We start from the raw sequence: 16508 nt of genomic DNA, 5'->3' as shown, positions 1-16508 counted from the left end.
TATTTTTATTACTTATATCTTTATATTATTATATTATTATATATGTAGATACATATATTTTAATATATTTTAAATTGCATTTTATATTAGTGTCATACATATGTATCCATTTTAATATGTTATTAACATAACTTCGAGCTTTACATATGTATATTTTCTTCGTAAAAATTATCGTAAAATTTTTTTTTCTTTTCGTTGCTCTCAATTTGAATTCCACTAAAATATTAATATAATTATTTAAATATTAAAATATCAAATTCTCAAGATTTTATTATTGTCACGAACATTTTTCGCAAATAGGCACTGCGTTATAATAACTGTCCGAGAGTAATTTTGATTTTCAACTATGTATCCTGAAAAAAGAACAATTGATGAGTATTTTATTCTCAAATATATTTGTATCTCTATATTTGTATATTTCATAAATAATTAATGAATACATTGTATATAGCAATTGAACATTTTATTATGAAGATTATGATATCATTAATTTGTTTTCATAATGATTTTGATAAGAATATTTTGAATATTTACAAAAAAAGGATGTTTACAATTTTTGAGATATAAACATCATTACGTGACGAAGTTAAAAATGTTTTCTTGATTTGTCTATTCTTTTTGTAATTTGCAATTTTATCACTTTATACGTATTATCATTTTATATTTCATTATATCTTTTATTTTTATTGTAAAAGTTTCATCGATATATATATTTTTTTTAAATCGCTTTAACAAAAATTAATTATTTTTATTTCGTTATTATATTTCCTTTCTTTTCTTTAGGCAAGGATATATTTCTTTTTTCACATTTCCATCATCAATATATTTTTTTACCGTACAGCTCACTCGTAAAATGGTGAATCACTTTCATAGTTACAAAACAAACAATTCTCAATTCTCAATTATATTTATCATCGGAACGAAAAAATACTGAATGTTATAATGGGAAATCAAATATAATGGGATATAAATATAATGGGAAATAAATGGGAATTTAATATGGGAAATTAATATTAAAAAATTCGATATAGGAACAAAACGTTATAAAAGCGAGAATGGCTTTATGACGCATATAATGTCGCATATAATTTTATTAAGATACAAATTTTTAAATCAATATATTACATTTTCTTAATTAGATTCTAATAAATTTCAGTAAATCTACTGGATCCAATAGTTACCTATACATCTCCATAATCGTATATTCTTCAAATTATATAGTTAACATTTTATATAGTTAACACAACACAATAATTATTTAAAGCCTTATTAGCCTGATAATAAATCTTCGATAATTCCAGATACCTAGAGGCCTTACCTCCATTAAGATAACCATTTATCGATGATTTACTCTATTATTTTAGTTTTCAAAGAACTATTTGCATCAAAGCATTCGTAGCAGGCCTATCCTTTCTTTCAACAATTTTAATATAAATTCCAGTCAAAGATATAATAATATTAACGATATATAAGTCTAAAGTCACTTAGAATTAAAAATTAGAATTTTGAAGTCGAATTTATCGCATTATAGCATTTTCAATTTGAATTAAACCTGACTGTTGAAAAATATATACTTTCTGCATCGATAGTGGATTATTCCGGATTATTTTTGATTTGGTTTGTGCGTTAGACTTGTGTTGTCCTCTTTCTCTCATTCCTATATTTGTAAACTATATAATATATGATTTTATCTATTTTTGTTTACGTTAATTAGGACGATAAGTGGAAAGATTTAGAGGTAGATATGCCGATATATAATAAGAGGAGATCGATTCGTCAATAATAATATATCTAGTCGAACTATAACTGTTGCGCTGTTTTTCTTGACCATGTTTAATCTTGACCATGGAGTGTTCCTTCGAAGCACGGGTTGTGTTATTCGCGAAATTTTCCAGACGATCTTGTAGATATTTTAACAAATTTTAGACTTCGATAAACCTTTTTTATTTATTTATTTATTCTATCATTTATTCAATTTCGTCAACTGCTTACTCGTATATCATTGATATTGATCGAGATTAATCGCTTGAACAAAGAGAATAATCAACAAGGATTTCGTACGATTTCGAAAAGGTAATTGATAATTGAACGAGACATTTATTTACAGTTCAAATTTGTGTTGGGACTATAAAGTTTTACCGTACGAATAATCCCATGACAAAGATTTCTATAAAGGGACCGTTATGGTTATAAAATTGAACTATTATGGTCATAATACAAAAAGTGGTAATGCGTAGTTCGACAGGTCATAAACGGTTGGTTATAATTCTTTCTTTGAAAATGATTTTTCGGATTTTTCCACCCTCATTTCCCTACTCTTTCACCATCACTATAAGTGGTAGGGATGAAAGGCGCTATTTAAGGGAAAAAAACTTGAAAGGTAAGTTAGTTAAAGTCAAAAACAGGTGATAGCATTTTCTAACATCTATTGTACAAGTGAATATTATACAAAAGGTAGTTTTTTCAAGTGAAAGAATATATAATACAATTTTCTTTTATACAAGTAACAAGTATATAAATAATTCGAGTTAAATTTGAATCAATTCCGTATAAAAAAATATTTATACTCCAAATGCTTATTAATTAAAAGATTTTTATCTATGATTCGTTATCAGTTCGTTATCAGTAAATTGATTTTTCTTTGTATTTTACTTTTGATTCGAAGGGATATTTGTTTTTAACATTGTTCGATTATTTTTCGTTTATTTTTAAAAATGTTTTTAAAATCTTCCATCACATCGACATTCATCCACTGTAATATTGGGTTGCTGTTTTTTTTTACGTTTTCTTTGTGCTTTCTAACCACAATTATCCAACAATTTTTTTTAACATCTGCCCAAATACTTTTACACGATATAATGTATCCTTTATATTCGATTTTTAAATCTTTTAAAATTCGTGTTTCAAATTGTTCGTACATCAAATCAAATTTTCGAACACGAATTGTACTCTTTTTGTTTTCCTTAAAGTTGAATAAAATTAAAATTTAAAATTTTATTATCTATTTTCTAAAATTTTTTAAAATTCAAATATGATATTGTTAAATGTTTATATGCATTATTTAAAAATATTATCATATCTATTCATAATAATTTCATACGAATATTCAATTTTTTATAGGAATCAAATTTCGAACGAAATTATTTTATTTTATATTTTCTTTTTGAAGAAATATTTTTCCCACAAAGCAGTCACGTCATGTTTATATTCATGTTTATTTATAACGTGTTATGACATTATTCATAAAAATTTACTTTGCAGATTAATGGCAATTACTTCCTAGTAAAATGATGTTTAATTATTTTATCTTTCGAATTCGAAATGAATAACGCCGAGATTAAAAATCGTCGCCGATTATACGGATTAATAATATTAATTGAATAATCAAATCTATTTCGAATTTGTATCGAATAAATTTTCAATTAATATCAAATTACATTGTATCCTATTTCCTTGTGAATTAAAGAAATAAATAGAAATAAATTTGCATTTCGAGATAAGCATTTCTCTTAAGAAATATATACAAGTTCCAAAACTTATAAATATTTAGAATAAAAATTTTTTTGGAAAGATTTTTAGGAAAAAAATTAAAGCTGCGCGTCACACACATTATTTTTATCTCTATCTCGTTTCATAATACTTATATTACTTGTAAATAGATTAAGATGTTTATGTTTATTCATGCAAAATTTAAATGTACATAAATTTACAGAATATACATGGAATGCAAAAAAGGATAAAAGTGGAAGAAAAAATATAGACAATCTCAGTGCCAATCTAACTAACCAGCTTGAAAATGAGTACACCAATAGTAACCGTGAAACAGGGCAAATTAAAGGGGGCGATCATAGAGAACATCCTAGGATCATCGCCGTACTACGCTTTCAGAGGGATACCGTTCGCTGCACCTCCTGTTGGAGAACTCAGATTTAAGGTAAGCACGTAATGATATACACTTCCACCGTTTAATTTATTTATTTTTAAATTCTCTCTCGTATTCTCGTATTTCGAGCTTCTTCTTTTTTCTTTCTTCTTTAAATATCAACAAGCGAGCTCGTTCCTTTTTCTTTTTTAACAAATACAGTTTATCAATACGAAAGAAATTTCAACTCGAATATCGATCTGATTTTTTTTTTTCTTTTCTCCAAAATAATAGTAATTGAAATAATCATGACGTGTGCAAAGGGATGAAAATTCGAATTATCGACGATCTATAAATGATAAATACGATGCTCTTATTTTCCATCGCTTCTAATCCTTTTTAAATTAAATTTAGGATCCGCAACCAGCCGCATCGTGGACCGATATCAAAGATGTTTCCAAAAACGTTGAATATTACTGCGCGCAACGCCAACCATTTACACCGTATAAAATCATTGGCGACGAGGATTGCCTTTACCTGAATGTCTACACCAATTCTCTCGACCAGTCGAAACCAGTTATGTTCTATATTCACGAGGGTGCGTTTATATGCGGCAGTTCGAGTTTCCAGGAGATGAGGCCCGATTACTTGCTCCCCAAAGACGTGGTGGTCGTCTCGAGTAACTACAGAGTCGGTGCATTCGGTTAGTTTCGATTCGACTTTTAAAAATTCGAACGGAACGAGAAACGGCGGGAAGAGATATTTTAACGCGTGAATTTTTTTTCTTTTTCTTTTAAATTGGGGGGGGGGAAAAAAGGATTTCTGAATCTGGGCCATCGAGTCGCGGCCGGGAATTACGGCCTCAAGGATCTGATCTTGGCTCTGGAATGGGTGAAGGAGAATATCTCCAACTTTGGAGGGGATCCCAACAACGTGACGATTTTCGGCGTGAGCGCGGGATCGGTTTTGGTTCACGCGTTGGTTTTGTCGCCAAAAGCGAAAGGTAACGCGCGATTTTTTGTCTAAAGAAAAATTATTCGCACGTCGAATAATTGATTAATAAAAATTCGCCTCTTTCAGGATTGTTCCACAAAGCGATCATGCAGAGCGGTGTGCTTTGGAGTTCTTGGTGCAAGAGTCAGAATTATGCCATTCGTGGATTCAGATTAGCCGCCCTCCTCGGTCAAAAATCCGACGATCCCGAGGAGGTGATCGAATTTCTGCGAAAAGTGCCGGCCGAGGATATCGTGAAAGTTCAACCTAATATCCTCACTTTGGAGGTAAGCAGACGGTTTTTTCTCTATCCATCGACACGATTACGACACGAATAATCAATTCGAAATACGGATGGAATATCCTTATATTATTATAGGAAAAATTCGCCTACGCGATTCCATTCGGGGTCAGTTACGACGAAATAGCGGACGATCCTGTTATGCCAGAACCTGTCGATCAATTACTGAGGACAAAAGGTGGCGACATCCCCGTAATGATCTCTTACACGGCGGACGAATGCATAGCGTACGTAAAAGGTGAAAATTTCGTTCGAATATGATTTTACATCTGATGACGTTCCTCACGAGTCGATCTGTTTTATTTAATCTCGTTTTCGTTTTTTCTTTCGTTTCCAGATAGGTCGAACGAGACGATCGAAACGTTGAACGAATACATGCCCACGTACGTGAGAAGTTTGGAATCGTTGAAGAAATTTAACGAGGACGATTTTGAACGATTGTATGATACGATAAGAAATCGATTTTTCGATGGGAAACCGATTAACGCGAAAAAAATCCGCAAAGCTATCGAGGCACTGACTTATATATATTTTGAACTTCCTATTATAGTGATGATAGAAGATCTGGTGAAAAGGAGTACGGTCTCCAATTACGTTTGTAGATTCTCGTTCGTTGGAAACGAGGAATCGATTTTTGATCTCATACAAAAACGTCACGTTTCTGGTAAGAATATTATTGATATTCGTTAATTTATTCTTAGAGTAAATAGTTTAGTGTATGCACACAATGTACGAGATTGTCGAGCCTAGAAAGAAGTCTATCGATAAGGCTTAATTTACGGTTACGTAAGATTTTTGATCTTTCAAACAATTTCGAGAAAAATTTTCGTTTCGATCTTGTTAACGAATTATTGGTGAAAAATATTGACCAATAATCACAGAACACGTACATTTATCGCGTGAGAACCGATCGGTAGTGTTGGGTACGAGTCGCTGACGAGTCACTGGATTTGAACAAACAAAACAATCAGTGTATCTTTTCTTCTTCTTCTTCTTCTTCTAACTATTTTTATTTTTATTTTTGTTATCCTCTCTAGGATCGTTACTCAAATGTATTGTATAAATGTACATTAACACTTGTTAATGCATATTCGTTCACATTTATACATCATTTTTTTACGATATATTATTCACATTTCAGGAGCAGCTCACACGGATGACGCGCCATATTTGATATATTCACCGAAATATAAAATTTATGACCCTAAGCCACCAGTAGTAGGTACAAAAGACAGAGTAATATTGGAACGAATGACTAGAATGTGGACTAATTTCGCAAAAACAGGGTAAATTTTATAATTTTTTTTTCCATGTAATAAATATATAAACATGAAATATTATTTTTACTATGTTACATCATTACCAATCTAGGAATCCTACTTCGATTAAAGATGAATTTGTTAACATTGATTGGAAACCCGCAACATTGGATTATCTCTGTTTTTTGGATATTGGTAAAGAATTGAAGATGCATCCCATTTTACCACACATTTTATCCTCTTCATAAGTTTTACTTTGTAAATTGCACAAAATAAATGAATAAAATTGAACGTCAAATATATTAATATGATAATAATGTTTGTCAAATTTTTATTTTCCTTTCCTTATCCGTGCCATATTTATATACAGAATATTAGTAAATTAGTCAATTTTTTTTTTTTTTTTGATTGTAAATGTCACGTTATAGAATGGAATTATAGAATATTTTAACGCAAGCAAAGAGTCGAAAATAAATTCTGGAAAAATGTAACTTACGAATAAAGAATTTTTACGAAAAAGTTTTCTCGAATTATTCAATCGATTTCGAAGCAAAACTTTTTCACCTTTAAAAGCAGAGTTTTCAAATATGTCCCATTCAGATTCGAATCTGCTTTATCGCCTCTTCTTCTCAAACTACTTACTTAAAAGGTTCAAATATAAGTTACAACGTTCAAATCCAACTTGTCACGTACTCGATCCCATCACTAATTTTATCAAATTTTAATAATAGCAGCCTCAATCTTTCGTTCTTCTATTCTTTTCATGGATCTTGACTGTATTCTAACATTTAAAAATAATCTGATTTGATTTCATTCTCGTAAAAAAGCATTGTCACGACACCGACTTTCAAAAAAGAAATGAATGCCTGCTATCGTTTCATTGAGCGCGAGTTAATTTGGTAAAACACTTTTAATCGTGAAAATGTTGCCCAATGGATTTTTTTTCTATCAAAAAAAAAAAAAAAAAAAAAAAAAAAGAACAACACAACAATACATACATAATTATATCTCAATTATGAAGCCATTAATAAGAAAAAAAAATGGATAAGAGGTTCTGATAAACGACCGGTAGTAAAATTCTTATGAATAAAACTCACGATTGCGGAATACTACTACCAATTGCCGAATATTGTCAATGGAATATTACTTCGTATTTCATCTTCATACGAAACATGTGATACACAGATAATTATTTGATAACTAAGATTTATTTTTTATATTCGATAATATTTCGATTTTATATATTTTTAAGTAATCAAAAAAAGGGTCAAGATTACGTAAACACGTAACGTAAACCGGACTTCCGTTGATAAGCTTTTCCATTGATTACAAGTTATAATAATAATAAATCATGAGTGCCTTTTAATCATCTCTACCTTTCTCTATTCGAGAAGAGACACGATTTACATCGATGCAGATTTCTTTTTTTTTTCTTTTTTTTTTTTAGATTCGGTAAAATACAAAGGGAAGATCGTCCAACGATTGATTAGCATGCGATCGGTATAGATGTACTTATACACGTTGCTTGTTACACCTATCAAAGAATTAGAATCATTCATTCGTAGTTTTTTTTGATAAAAAAAAAAAAAAGGAAGGCTTGAACGGAATTTAAATTTTAATCGATCGCGTATTCTCCACGTGCAGATTAAAAATTTATGTAAATATACTTAATATCTTGTTATTTTTTTTTTTTTTTTTTACTACAATTCCCAAACAACTCGCAGATAATTTTATCGATGCGAATTTAATTGAAAACATGAAATGTTTGAAGTTTAAAGTTTAAAATTTTTGAAAGAAAAATTCACCATCAGTCACGATAATGAATGATTCGAAGGAAATTAAATCCTTCTAATTAAAGGAAGTATTGGGCAAAATGATCGAAAAATAAGAGAAAAGTAAGATCAATAGGGAGTATATATCGAAAAGATATATAAGATAATTGTAATTAAAAGAAAGGGAGGAAATTCAAATTATTAATATCTATAGTTATATATCTATAGTAATAAAAAAAATAAATTAATAAAACTAATAATAGTTGGTAGGAATTATGATCAAACAACGTTCAAGTTTGTAAATTTTAATAAAAACACGATAAAAATTGCGAATTGAAAATCCTAATTTTTTCAAGGAAGCATGTATATAACGATACACACAGTCATATGAATATGTATGAATGTGTAATAATTTCTCTCTATGATCTCCCTCTAATTCTATGCAATTAAATAAATATCCATCTAAATAAAATCCTAATTAATATGATTTCTGTAACTCTTTTCGTGATAATTACTTAGAAACATTCAAACAATTCAAACTTCCAAGATAATTAATTTCTAAAAATTTGAATCAGTTCGTTATTAATAAAACTATTTAATTATAGAAACGAAACTAAATAAAATAGCGGCAATAATAAACAAGACAATCTTTTTAATGATAAACGTTAATTGGAGCATGAAACGTTTTGCTGATTATATAATTGTTTATATGCTGTGTATAGAAATTTATAATAAATATTATAATAAATTTATAATAATAATTTATCCTTTATTGCATTTAAATATGGACGCTTAAGATTCCCATTTCAATTTTAATACACGACGGCGGCACACGATACACGATCAAGATAAATTACAAGAAATAAATGATAGAGTTAGTTCAGGAATATTTGCTTTTTTTTTTTTTGTTACAAATGTGTTTTTCGCTGTCGATAGAAAAATAGAGGAAAATTTCATTCAAAATCCTGAGAATAGTTTCAAAAGCCTGACGTATAAATCTTGTTTGAAAGGAAAGGAAAGGAAGAAGAAGAAAGGAGAAGTTTCATAGATTCGAAAGTTGTTTTTCAAATGGAACAGCATACTTCTTTTTCTTTTTTTTTTTTGTTCTTTTTTTTATAAACGAATCATCGATGACATTTTCTCGAGAAAATGTTATTCTCGAACGAAAATTTTTTTGATTTCAATTACAAAAGTATTGCTCGCACGCGTATTCGTACATACACGATGCAACGATATTTTTTCCTCCTTGCACTTTTGATTTCTTTAAAGAGAATCGTATCTCCATAAATTGATTTCTAATTTTCTAAATTTCTCTACCAATAATATTAATTCACCTTCCCGAAAGCTTCTCATCTAAACGAGTTAATACGAATAAAGAGAAATCTATTCGTTTTTCCTAAAATTATTTACGATTTATGATCATAAATCAAAATATCTTGGGTCGTGATGTTGAATCGATAATAGCTGTGTCAATGTTAGTTTGAGCATCAGTTTAATCCAGCACAGTTGTTATACGACTTCGTGATCTTTAACCTTGGTAGAAATTAATATGATTAATCATGATTCATCCACCCTATAAGTACTCAGCTGGATGAAGATTATTTACCCAGTCGTTTTTAGTAAGTGAACCACGAAACATTAAAAAATTTGTCTATCAACGATATTTAAAAATCTTTTCTATGATGAGCCATCCAATTGTGACCGTGAAGCAAGGTAAACTGAAGGGAGCAATAGTGAAAAATGTTCTAGGAGGAAAATATATCGCGTTCAGGGGGATACCGTATGCTGTTCCGCCTGTTGGAAATTTGAGATTCAAGGTATTGCTCATTTATTGTATTATGGAACAACGACATTACTTGAAAAATTAAGGAATTTAAGTTTTCAAAGCGACTTTTAAAATTTTTGAAATTTTCAAATTTAAATTTCTTAATTTTCTAATCGTGTCATTAAATCATCAGTTAAGATCGTTTCAAGATTGGCCAAGTGTTACGCTTGTGAAATTTTATTAATGAAAAATATGAGTAATAAGTGATTCTTTCCCTTTCCTATATATCGACAAGTCAAGAATTGTAAAGTTTGAGTTGTCAATCTAGCAGCACTTAATTTTTTTTTTTCTTTCTTTACCGATAAAATTCTCTGTGTAAAAAATTTTTTCGCCCTCATGGGACGAGATTTATAATAATTTTGTCGCGAAATAGATTATGAAATTTCCTTTTTTTTTTTTCTTGGATTGAACAATATTTCTCAAGATAATCACGAAATAAATGTTAATTTTTCCTATTTATCATCTCGAAATTATTCGAGTCACTTGAAATTTCGTTATTTTTCCTTAACAAGATGAATAAATTAGACTGCTTCTATTATATCTCTACAATGCTCGATTTCTAATTTTTGAAAGATAAAAGATACGTGGAATTCTAAATATATATATATTTTATATTTCTCTTACATTAATAATTTGCTTTTGCAAAAATTTTTAAATTTACCCTTCATATCCTCATCATCTCACGTCACAATTTCTATCGATTTACGTTCCAAGCTTGGACCAATCCAAATCGTTAGAAAATTAGCAGAATATAATCGACGAAACCTTTGCCATGATCGCACAAGGATCAGTGCAAATATACGTTTACCGTTTCGTTTCGAATTAAAAAAAAAATGTTTAACAACGTAGGACCCGATACCGATTGGACCGTGGAACGACGTTAAGGACACGTCGAAACCCAACGAGTATTACTGCCCGCAGAAGCAGATATACCCACCTTATCAAATCGTCGGGTCCGAGGATTGCCTTTACCTGAATGTCTACACCAATTCTCTCGATCAATTGAAACCGGTTATGTTCTGGATTCACGAGGGTGCATTCGTATTCGGCAGTTCGAGTTTCCAGGAGGTGAGGCCCGATTACTTGCTTCCCAAAGACGTGGTGGTCGTCTCGAGTAACTACAGAGTCGGTGCATTCGGTTAGTTTCGATTCGACTTTTAAAAAATCGAACGGAACGAGAAACGGCGGGAAGAGATATTTTAACGCGTGAATTTTTTTTCTTTTTCTTTTAAATTGGGGAAAAAAAAAAAAGGATTTCTAAATCTGGGCCATCGAGTCGCGTCCGGGAATTACGGCCTCAAGGATCTGATCTTGGCTCTGGAATGGGTGAAGGAGAATATCTCCAACTTTGGAGGGGATCCCAACAACGTGACGATTTTCGGCGTGAGCGCAGGATCGGTTTTGGTTCACGCCTTGCTTTTGTCGCCACGCGCGAAAGGTAACGCGCGATATTTTTCATTTTCGATTCTCTCGGGAACGAGAGATCTCGAACGACGACGACGTTCGTTTTCGTTCAAGAAAAATTATTGGAATAATATTTCGTGGGATCGAAAATATTCGTTTCTTTCTCAGGATTGTACCACAAAGCGATCGCGCAGAGCGGAGTGCTTTGGAGCGCCTGGTGCAGGAATCAAAGTCAACCGGAACGTGGATTTAAATTGGCGGCTACTCTCGGAAAGGAAACCGACGATCCCGAGGAGGTGGTCGAATTTCTTCGAAAAATGACGGCCGAGGATATCGTGAAAGCTCAGTCTGCCATCCTCACGTTGGAGGTAAAGAATTTCGTTTCCATTTTTTCGAATAAACTTTCGAAACGAATCGAGATATCTTGTTCGACAGGAAAAATTCTCCTACTCGATTCCTTTCGGGATCAATTGCGACGAGATGGCGGAGAATCCCGTTATGCCGGAGTCTATCGAGCAATTACTCACGAAAGTCGCTAACGTACCCGTGATAATCAGTTACACGGCACACGAGTACATCATGTTCCTGAGAGGTAAAATTTATTTATTCGCGATAATAATTTTTCTCGATAAATATCATAATATCGATGCTTAATATTACGTATTATCGCCACTTCCCTTCCTCAGGCAGAAATCAAAATGTATTGAACGTTTTGAACGAGTATCTGCCCACGTACGTGAGCAGTTTGGGAATGTTGAAGAAGTTGGAGGACGAGGAAATCGAGGATTTGTACAAAATTTTGACCGATCAATACTTCGACGGGAAACCGATCAACGATAAGAAACTACGAAAAGTGATCGATCTTCTCACTCTCATCTATTTCGAGCTACCCGCCATTATAACTATAGAAGATCGGGTGAAGAGATCGACCTTGCCTACTTATCTCTGCAAATTCTCGTTCGTTGGCAACGAGATATCTCTCTCGGATCTGGTGGTGAAACGTCACGTTTCTGGTAAGCGAGATGCTTTAATTACATCGATCGAACAATTTTCCATAATAATTTTCCATCTCTTCTTTAACGATCGATCCCCAGTGTTACTTTTCCTAATTCTCTATTCTAATTCCTCCGAATAATTCACTTCGATAATTAAGCATCAAGACCAGTTCGTGTATTATTATTGGTGCGAACGCGTCATCCAACAAATCGATCGATTTCGAATCACGTTTTATTTTCCGCCAAAGTGTGGCAAGAATAATGTTACTTTTCCCAATTCTCTATTCTAACATTCTAATTCCTCCAAGTAATTCGCTTCGATAATTAAATATCAAGACTAGTTTCGCATATTATTATAACAAGGATCGATTTTGAATCACGTTTTATTTTCCGCCAAAGTGTGGCAAGAATAATGTTACTTTTCCCAATTCTCTATTCTAACATTCTAATTCCTCCAAGTAATTCGCTTCGATAATTAAATATCAAGACTAGTTCCTGTATTATTATAACAAGGATCGATTTCGAATCACGTTTTATTTTCCGGCAAAGGATAATCTTTCTTTGAATAATACAGAATATTGTAATAATGGACCGTGCGTAATATTTATTCACGTTCCAGGAGCATCTCACACCGACGACGCCCCGTATTTGATATATTCACCGAGGTTAAAAAGTGACGATCCTGAACCACCGGCGCTCGGCACGAAAGACAGGACCACGATAGAACGAATGACCAGGATGTGGACTAACTTCGCTAAAACGGGGTAAATAATTTTAATTTTTTAAATTAAGAGATCTTCGATCGTTTTAATCTATGACTATGCTCTCTCGATCCAGGAATCCCACTTCGATTCAAGACGAGTTCGTCGACGTCGATTGGAAGCCTGCTACCTCGGACAACCTCTCCTACTTGGATATTGGCGATAAATTGGAAATCCTCCCTGTTTTACCACATATTCTAAGGGACGAGGTGTTGAACAGCAATAGAAATCGAATATCAAAAGAAAAAAGACAAATGATGTCGTCTTTTTTCATTGACCGCGAAGATGGCAAACAGTTCTGGCTCTGGTGAACCAAATAGAAATTATTCATCCTCGATTTTTCTTCATTCCATCGTATATTTTGTCAAAATATTTTCCTGATTATTCCTTCTCAAATTTTCACTTTTCACTTTGTCTAGTGTATAATCTATATGTATACACTTTTCATTGCCATTTCTGAAGTAATTGATCGAAAATTCAATTGAATTGAACGATCAATTACTTTGCTTAAAATATTGAGAATTGACACAAGTCTCGTTTACCTATTTATACTATTTTTTATAATTTTTGTAAAGTTCTCACCACTTTTATATATATATTATTGTATGCATATATTTATATATGTAATTTATAATATACTATATTTAGATTTAGATTTTTTTTCGAATTTTTTTTGAACCAATTCGATTGATTCAAGACTTGCGATATCGAGCGATGTCTCAGAAGAGTTACAAGATTTGTTTAATTCGTATTTCTGAATCGATTAAAGCCAATTAACCAGTTTGTCAAAGTTAATTCGAAGAATCTTGCAAAGAATTACTTAAAGATTGACCATAATTATGTGTTCATCGACTATCATCATCGACTATTTACAATCATTATTTAAAATCAAAAGTTGTTATCAACGATAACCATTGATTGTCACTTATTATCTTCGAAAAGGAACTACGACTGCTATTTGTATTATAATTTAATTCGAAGTAAATGAATCAAAAAATTACATAAAGATTGGCGATAATTATGTGTTCATCGATCATCATCGACTATTAACAATCACTATTTAAAATCAAGAGTTGTTATCAACGATAACCATTGATTGTCACTTATTATCTTCGAAAAGGAACTACGACTGCTATTTGTATTATAATTTAATTTTTCATATTTTCGAAGTAAATATGAAACACGAGTTATTTACAAATTACTTACAAATTAACGAGTTTCTATTCCAATAAAGCATGCATTCTTTATTTCATAAAGAATATAATTTTTATTTTTCTATTCCTTCGGATCTTGTTCGATCAACTTACTTATTTGAAAAATCGTTTCTTTTGTGAAATATATACATATATATTCCTCTTAAATTTTGAATAAAAAAAAGAATATCGAAGGTATTATACACTATCTGCGCGGAATTCGTAAGCAAAGAAGTTTCTTTCTACTTTTAAAAATTCGCTTAAGGAAGGAAGAAACCACCTGCGAGTGACAACGAAACCGGAACTTGGACAATCCTCCAAGTTTTAAAACTCCCAGCGTCCCGGTAATACCAATTGAAATACCTCGACGAAAATCCATTTGCAGTATATCATACGACTCCCGGCATCGCGTTAAAATTATCGATGTCACTGACTTGATTTATCGCACTTCAACTGTAACAGCCCTTGCTGAAACTCGTCTTTTGAATTTCGAGAAAGCTGATATCTAAAAAAAAAAAAAAGAGAGAGAGAGAAAGAGAAGAAAAATGAAAGGAAAAAAAAAAGAAAAGACGAAAGAGATAAATTTCACTGGAATAATTTCTTTTATAAATTCAATTTTCAAACATTCATCAACTTCCATCGTTTCGACATCACGTTAAGATTATTAATATTATTATTTTGATTTATTGCACTTTAATTATATATATAAAAAAGTTGAGTTTAAAAAAAGTGAAAAAGAGAAGGAAAAAGGAAAGACGAAAAATTCACTTTTTCTTCTTACACAGACTTTCATCGATATTATTTCGCAAGTGAAGATTGTCGATCTGATTTATAGATTTGATACTTTAACGATCACTAAAGTTTCATCTTGAGAAAGAAGAGACAAGAGACGAAGAAAAAAAAGAGAAAAAGATAGAAACAAATTCCTCCCGAATAATTTGCTCCTTCTTCAACCCTTTGTATCGAAACAATTTTCAAATACAAATTAAAAAAAAAGAGAATAAAAAGAGGGAAATAAAGTGGAGAGTAACCCCCGAAAGAAACTTTGTCAGGGACGAAAACAAGAAAAACCCGAAAGAATTCACTTAAACACCTTTCGTACAGCGTTAAACCTTCCTCGAAACGTTTATACGAGGGAGGGGAGGAAACTGTATTTATTCAGTCGGCGTTCGTAGAACCGGTTCACAGCGGCTAAAAACTCTGCAAGAAAATAAACCATGAGAAAAACGAACAAATACGTACCAAAAAAAGAAAAAAAAAGAAAAAAAAAGAAGAGGAGAAAGCAGATAGTTAGTGCACGTATGTCGATCTAATCTCATTCTGAAAAAGATCGGACGCGATCATTCGAGACATTGAAATTGGAACCGTCGAAATTGTGGATCAGCGAATTGATAACGATTACAACGGGCCCGTATTAAAACTATGCAACTTCAATTATTGTATATCGATCTGGCGATTTCGAAAAGTCGAACGATTGTATGTCATTCGAGTGTTACATACGGTGTCAATCAACGATTGTAATCTGGGTTATATGCGGCTTAACTTTTATATTGATATGCAACGTTGTTGTGTTTCGATGCGAGCATATTGACGTTCGATTTATTCAGATTAATATATATGATCTTTTTTTCCCGATTTTCCAGATCACAAGCTTATATTTCAATAGAATCTAGATAAAATTTTGAATATCAATACGTACGTACGTTTTTGCAAAAATATCTTAGAACATATTTTGATGAAATTTTAATATCTCGCTTTTTACGTACGGCATCGTCTAAGATCTTACGATCCAAGTTTGATGGATAATAAAATTGTACGTGGATATGAGTTAAGATAAAATTTTTGAATCATTGCGAACGATCACTTTATTTTTGTTTTAAAATAATCCTCAATATCAATAAAGATTTATTGTAATCAATTATAACCCACACACATTAAAAAAATATTTGTTTTCGTGTAAAAATATATATTCGATGAACTTGAAATATTGTACGGATCTATTACAAAAATTTATCAACACGTTAATATTTTATCTCTTCTTCACAAGTCGATAAATTAAACAATATTATTATATATTAATCCCCTCTTGTTTTTCAAAACTTTATCTTTTTCAAATTCGAGAGGATAATGAATACGTCTCGAG

General features: G+C 31.4%; 2 protein-coding genes across 2 annotated transcripts; both read left to right on the top strand.

The window, feature by feature from the left end:
• The first annotated feature begins 3745 nt into the window (after positions 1-3745).
• On the top strand, positions 3746-6732 carry LOC100871631 (esterase E4). Its single transcript, XM_003690024.4, has 8 exons — positions 3746-3934; positions 4277-4565; positions 4680-4865; positions 4943-5142; positions 5235-5394; positions 5494-5820; positions 6298-6442; positions 6528-6732. The coding sequence occupies exons 1-8, from the start codon at positions 3797-3799 to the stop codon at positions 6661-6663; spliced, it is 1581 nt and encodes a 526-aa protein (XP_003690072.2). The 5' UTR covers positions 3746-3796; the 3' UTR covers positions 6664-6732.
• Positions 6733-9797: 3065 nt separating this feature from the next.
• Positions 9798-14178, top strand: LOC147657491 (juvenile hormone esterase). Its single transcript, XM_086909223.1, has 8 exons — positions 9798-10004; positions 10862-11150; positions 11265-11450; positions 11585-11784; positions 11852-12008; positions 12103-12429; positions 13031-13175; positions 13249-14178. Exons 1-8 carry the CDS (start codon positions 9867-9869, stop codon positions 13481-13483), a joined length of 1677 nt encoding a protein of 558 aa, XP_086765349.1. The 5' UTR covers positions 9798-9866; the 3' UTR covers positions 13484-14178.
• Positions 14179-16508: the final 2330 nt, after the last annotated feature.

The sequence above is a fragment of the Apis florea genome, unplaced genomic scaffold (genome assembly GCF_048593485.1).
Source record: "Apis florea isolate Af1SG1 unplaced genomic scaffold, ASM4859348v1 contig_3081_pilon, whole genome shotgun sequence".
NCBI lineage: Eukaryota > Metazoa > Arthropoda > Insecta > Hymenoptera > Apidae > Apis > Apis florea.
The sequence above is the reverse complement of the archived record's forward strand: the minus strand, read 5'-3'. Positions and strand labels throughout refer to the sequence as shown.